The 1,709-nt window shown below is 59.7% G+C and overlaps 1 protein-coding gene across 1 annotated transcript in view; it reads left to right on the forward strand.

The window, feature by feature from the left end:
* Positions 1 to 1,709, forward strand: part of PPFIA4 (PTPRF interacting protein alpha 4) — a 36,670-nt gene that overhangs the window by 26,828 nt on the left and 8,133 nt on the right. Inside the window, exon 23 of the mRNA XM_023534781.1 lies at positions 857 to 1,034. Within this exon, the coding sequence (XP_023390549.1) occupies positions 857 to 1,034 (178 nt within the window). The remainder of the gene's footprint in view (positions 1 to 856; positions 1,035 to 1,709) is intronic.

Consider the following 1,709-nt stretch of genomic DNA (forward strand, 5'->3'; position numbering starts at 1 on the left):
CCCCCCCAGGCTTGCCTCCCTCTGTTTGACCCCTTTCCAAGGAGTGCAAGACTTAGATGGGGAGAACCCCTGTCAGGGACTGGTGACCTGAGCAAAGGCCTCCCTTCCGTTTACTCAGCGAGCACATCTTCACTGAGCAGCTGGCAGGCCCCAGGCTTCTCCAGCTGTTTGGATACAGAGTGAGCAAGCTGGTCCTGGGGGGCAGACACAATCGACAGGGCCATGAGTCAGGTGTTATGGACAAAAATGGAACATCTCTGTGTAAATGCACAGGGGCCGTCGACAGGACGGCATGTCGGTCCCAGTGTGTTCACACAGTGGCACCTGCAGCAGCTGCTCCGTGCAATGCCGTGTCAAGCGAAAGTCTCGCGAGATTCACAGAACGTGCCCTAACTCACAAAAGCGAGGAAAGTAAATGGTATATGTTTAGAGAGGCACACACTAGTGATTGTAAAAAGTGTGAACATCTTTTCAAGCAGAGGACAGAAAGCTCAGCACCGCGGTCACCTCCCGAGGGCTGGAGGGCGGCCGGCAGCAGGCGGGAGCGAACCACCGCCTCTGCTTCTACGTCTGGCTGCCTCGGCCCTGGCGGTCAGGAAGGCAGGCTGTCGCACTGCCATGATGTGCTCAGAGGCGGGCAGGCTCACACTGCTGCTGCCTGGGTGCAAATGGCCCATACTGAGTAGAACCGTATCTTTTCGGGATCCTAAAAAGTTGCGTGTCAAAGCCCTGCCTCCCACCACCACCAGCCCGAGGGAAAATAAAGCGGAGTTTTATTGAGCTGCTGTGGAGGGTGCAGTAATGTTTACGTCAAGCAGACGGGCCAGAGGCAAGCTGGTGCTGCCTTTGTCCCCAGACCCTGGCTTACGGGGACATGAACCACGAGTGGATTGGGAACGAGTGGCTGCCCAGCCTGGGGCTGCCCCAGTACCGCAGCTGCTTCATGGAGTGCCTGGTGGACGCCCGCATGCTGGACCACCTCAGCAAGAAGGACCTGCGTGTGCACCTGAAGATGGTGGACAGCTTCCACAGGTGAGCGGGCAGGCGTGGGCCTGGTGGTCACAGGCCCCCCTCTGTGAAAGCCGATCCCCACCTCATCCTGCAACCCGAGGATGCGATCCAGGCCTCGCCCAGCCTCGGACCCCGCATGCCATGTCTCTTCAGCTTCACTTTCCCAGGGGTTTCTCCCTGGGGCTGAACGTCATTGCTTGTCGCCGGGCTTGCTGAGTTCTCGGGGTGACCCTGAGAAGACGTGAGCTGAACCCCCCGTCTGGGTGAGGTGACCAGTCCCTTCCTGGAACGGCAGTTGGAAGGACCTTTTCTGACATGGGGCTTCAAGCAGCGGGGGTTGCTCGTTCCTAGAAGGGGTGTCTCTGAGCTGCTGAGGGGTCGTCCAGTCAGAAGGGCTGAGTGCAGCTGAGGGACAGAAGGGGGAGCGACCTGCACACTTTAATGTCGCCAAGCTCGGCCTCAGGAACAGGGTGAAAGGCGGCTGCAGTTGGCAGCTGTGGAGATGACCCTCGCGGGAGGGCCGGGTGGCAGCGTTTGTGCGTGAGGGAAAGGTGGCTGCGCGCGCGGCGGTGGCTCTGTCACCAGGTGTGTTCAGCACAGGAAGCACACTGCTCAGAAGCACGCTGCACGGTGACTCCTGCATCAGGCGGGAGCCTGGACTGATGGCCTCTGGGGTCCCATCTGACCCGCAGATTTTG

Source organism: Pteropus vampyrus, unplaced genomic scaffold (genome assembly GCF_000151845.1).
Source record: "Pteropus vampyrus isolate Shadow unplaced genomic scaffold, Pvam_2.0 Scaffold131, whole genome shotgun sequence".
In the NCBI taxonomy this organism is placed as follows: Eukaryota; Metazoa; Chordata; class Mammalia; order Chiroptera; family Pteropodidae; genus Pteropus; species Pteropus vampyrus.